The sequence below is a fragment of the Emiliania huxleyi genome (genome assembly GCF_000372725.1).
Source record: "Emiliania huxleyi CCMP1516 unplaced genomic scaffold EMIHUscaffold_2791, whole genome shotgun sequence".
In the NCBI taxonomy this organism is placed as follows: domain Eukaryota; phylum Haptophyta; order Isochrysidales; family Noelaerhabdaceae; genus Emiliania; species Emiliania huxleyi.
This window is the reverse complement of record NW_005199933.1, coordinates 1-1140: the sequence shown is the minus strand read 5'-3', so window position 1 is coordinate 1140 and position 1140 is coordinate 1. Positions and strand designations below refer to the sequence as shown.

The window sequence follows — 1140 nt, the reverse complement described above, 5'->3', positions numbered from 1 at the left end:
TAGTGGCTGTTGTCTCGCGGCAGCTGGCAGCGAAAGGCACGGACGGCGCCGGGCCGCGAGAGCGACGGGCCGTGCGGCGAGAGGAAGAGGAGGATGGAGCGGTGGAAGGCGTGCGGCTCGTCCGACGCGGCGGCGTACACCTGCGCCACGAAGCGCAGCGGCTCGCCGCTTGCGCCACACCGGAGCTGCCTCTCGGTCGGAAGGTTGACGGGGTCGAGCCACGCAGGAGCGCCGCCGAGCTTGGAGGGGAAGTGGTTGCGGGCAAGCAAGGAGGGCTCGCTCACGTCCGCGGCGAAGCCGAGCATCACCGTCGGCTCCTCCTCATCGTCCGAGGAGTCGGAATAGTAGCCACTGGGCATGCGGGGCGAGAACGTGGCCTGCGGCACCCGGCCCGGCCCAGCCAGCGGCACCCACCCCCCCTCGGCCGGCGGAAGCCCGCCGGCCGGGCGGCGACGTGGCCCTCGAGCCAGCCCCCGCGGCACCCGACACGACACTGGCCCTCGCGCCCCGACACGATACAATGACCCGGCGAACCGGTGAGTACTCCCTCGGCCTCGCCCGCAAGCGCGTGACAACGACAACGACTACGATCTAGTGCGATCGTACTAAAAAGGTAACCCGGAGTTGGCGGTCGAGAAAAAATACTCGGCGTTGCGTCTCGCTGCTAAATCGCCTCTGTCGTCGGCGTGGCGCGGAAGAGCCAAGTGTATCTGCTCGTCTCCGCTGTCTACGTGCCGGAGGATGATTCTCCCACTCGCTCTCGTCCTCGGCCTGCTGGCGCCGCACAGCAGCGCGCCGATCGTGACAACTGCACCCAACTCTGGCGCCACCGCGTTTGCATTCACCCCGCGTCTGCAGCGCGCCCCTCTTCACCCCACACCACCTCCGAGTGCCATCTTTCCCGCCGCTGTCCTTGCCGACGCCACGCCGTTCGAGAGGAATGATGACGTGAGCCTCGGGGCGCTGCTTGGCGTGTTAGCCCCCTTTATCTTTGCCGCGGCGGTGTTTGGCGGCTTCTACCGGCTGTTCAAGCTCTTCTCATCCGAGTTCTAAGAGAGGGAGAGAGAGGGAGGGAGAGGAGCTACAGCGGATGTGAGTGAACAGCATGCACGGAATTAAGCCTCGAGCAGTCCTGGAGAT

General features: G+C 66.6%; 2 protein-coding genes across 2 annotated transcripts; one reads left to right on the top strand and one right to left on the bottom strand.

The window, feature by feature from the left end:
* Positions 1-8: 8 nt before the first annotated feature.
* Positions 9-305, bottom strand: EMIHUDRAFT_78371 (hypothetical protein; the record flags this gene model as incomplete). Its single annotated transcript, XM_005776482.1, has 1 exon — positions 9-305. A coding segment is annotated over one exon (297 nt), but the record flags the coding sequence as incomplete, so codon positions are not given.
* A 436-nt stretch (positions 306-741) lies between these two features.
* On the top strand, positions 742-1053 carry EMIHUDRAFT_254850 (hypothetical protein; the record flags this gene model as incomplete). Its single annotated transcript, XM_005776481.1, has 1 exon — positions 742-1053. One exon carries the CDS (start codon positions 742-744, stop codon positions 1051-1053), a length of 312 nt encoding a protein of 103 aa, XP_005776538.1.
* Between the last annotated feature and the right edge of the window lie 87 nt (positions 1054-1140).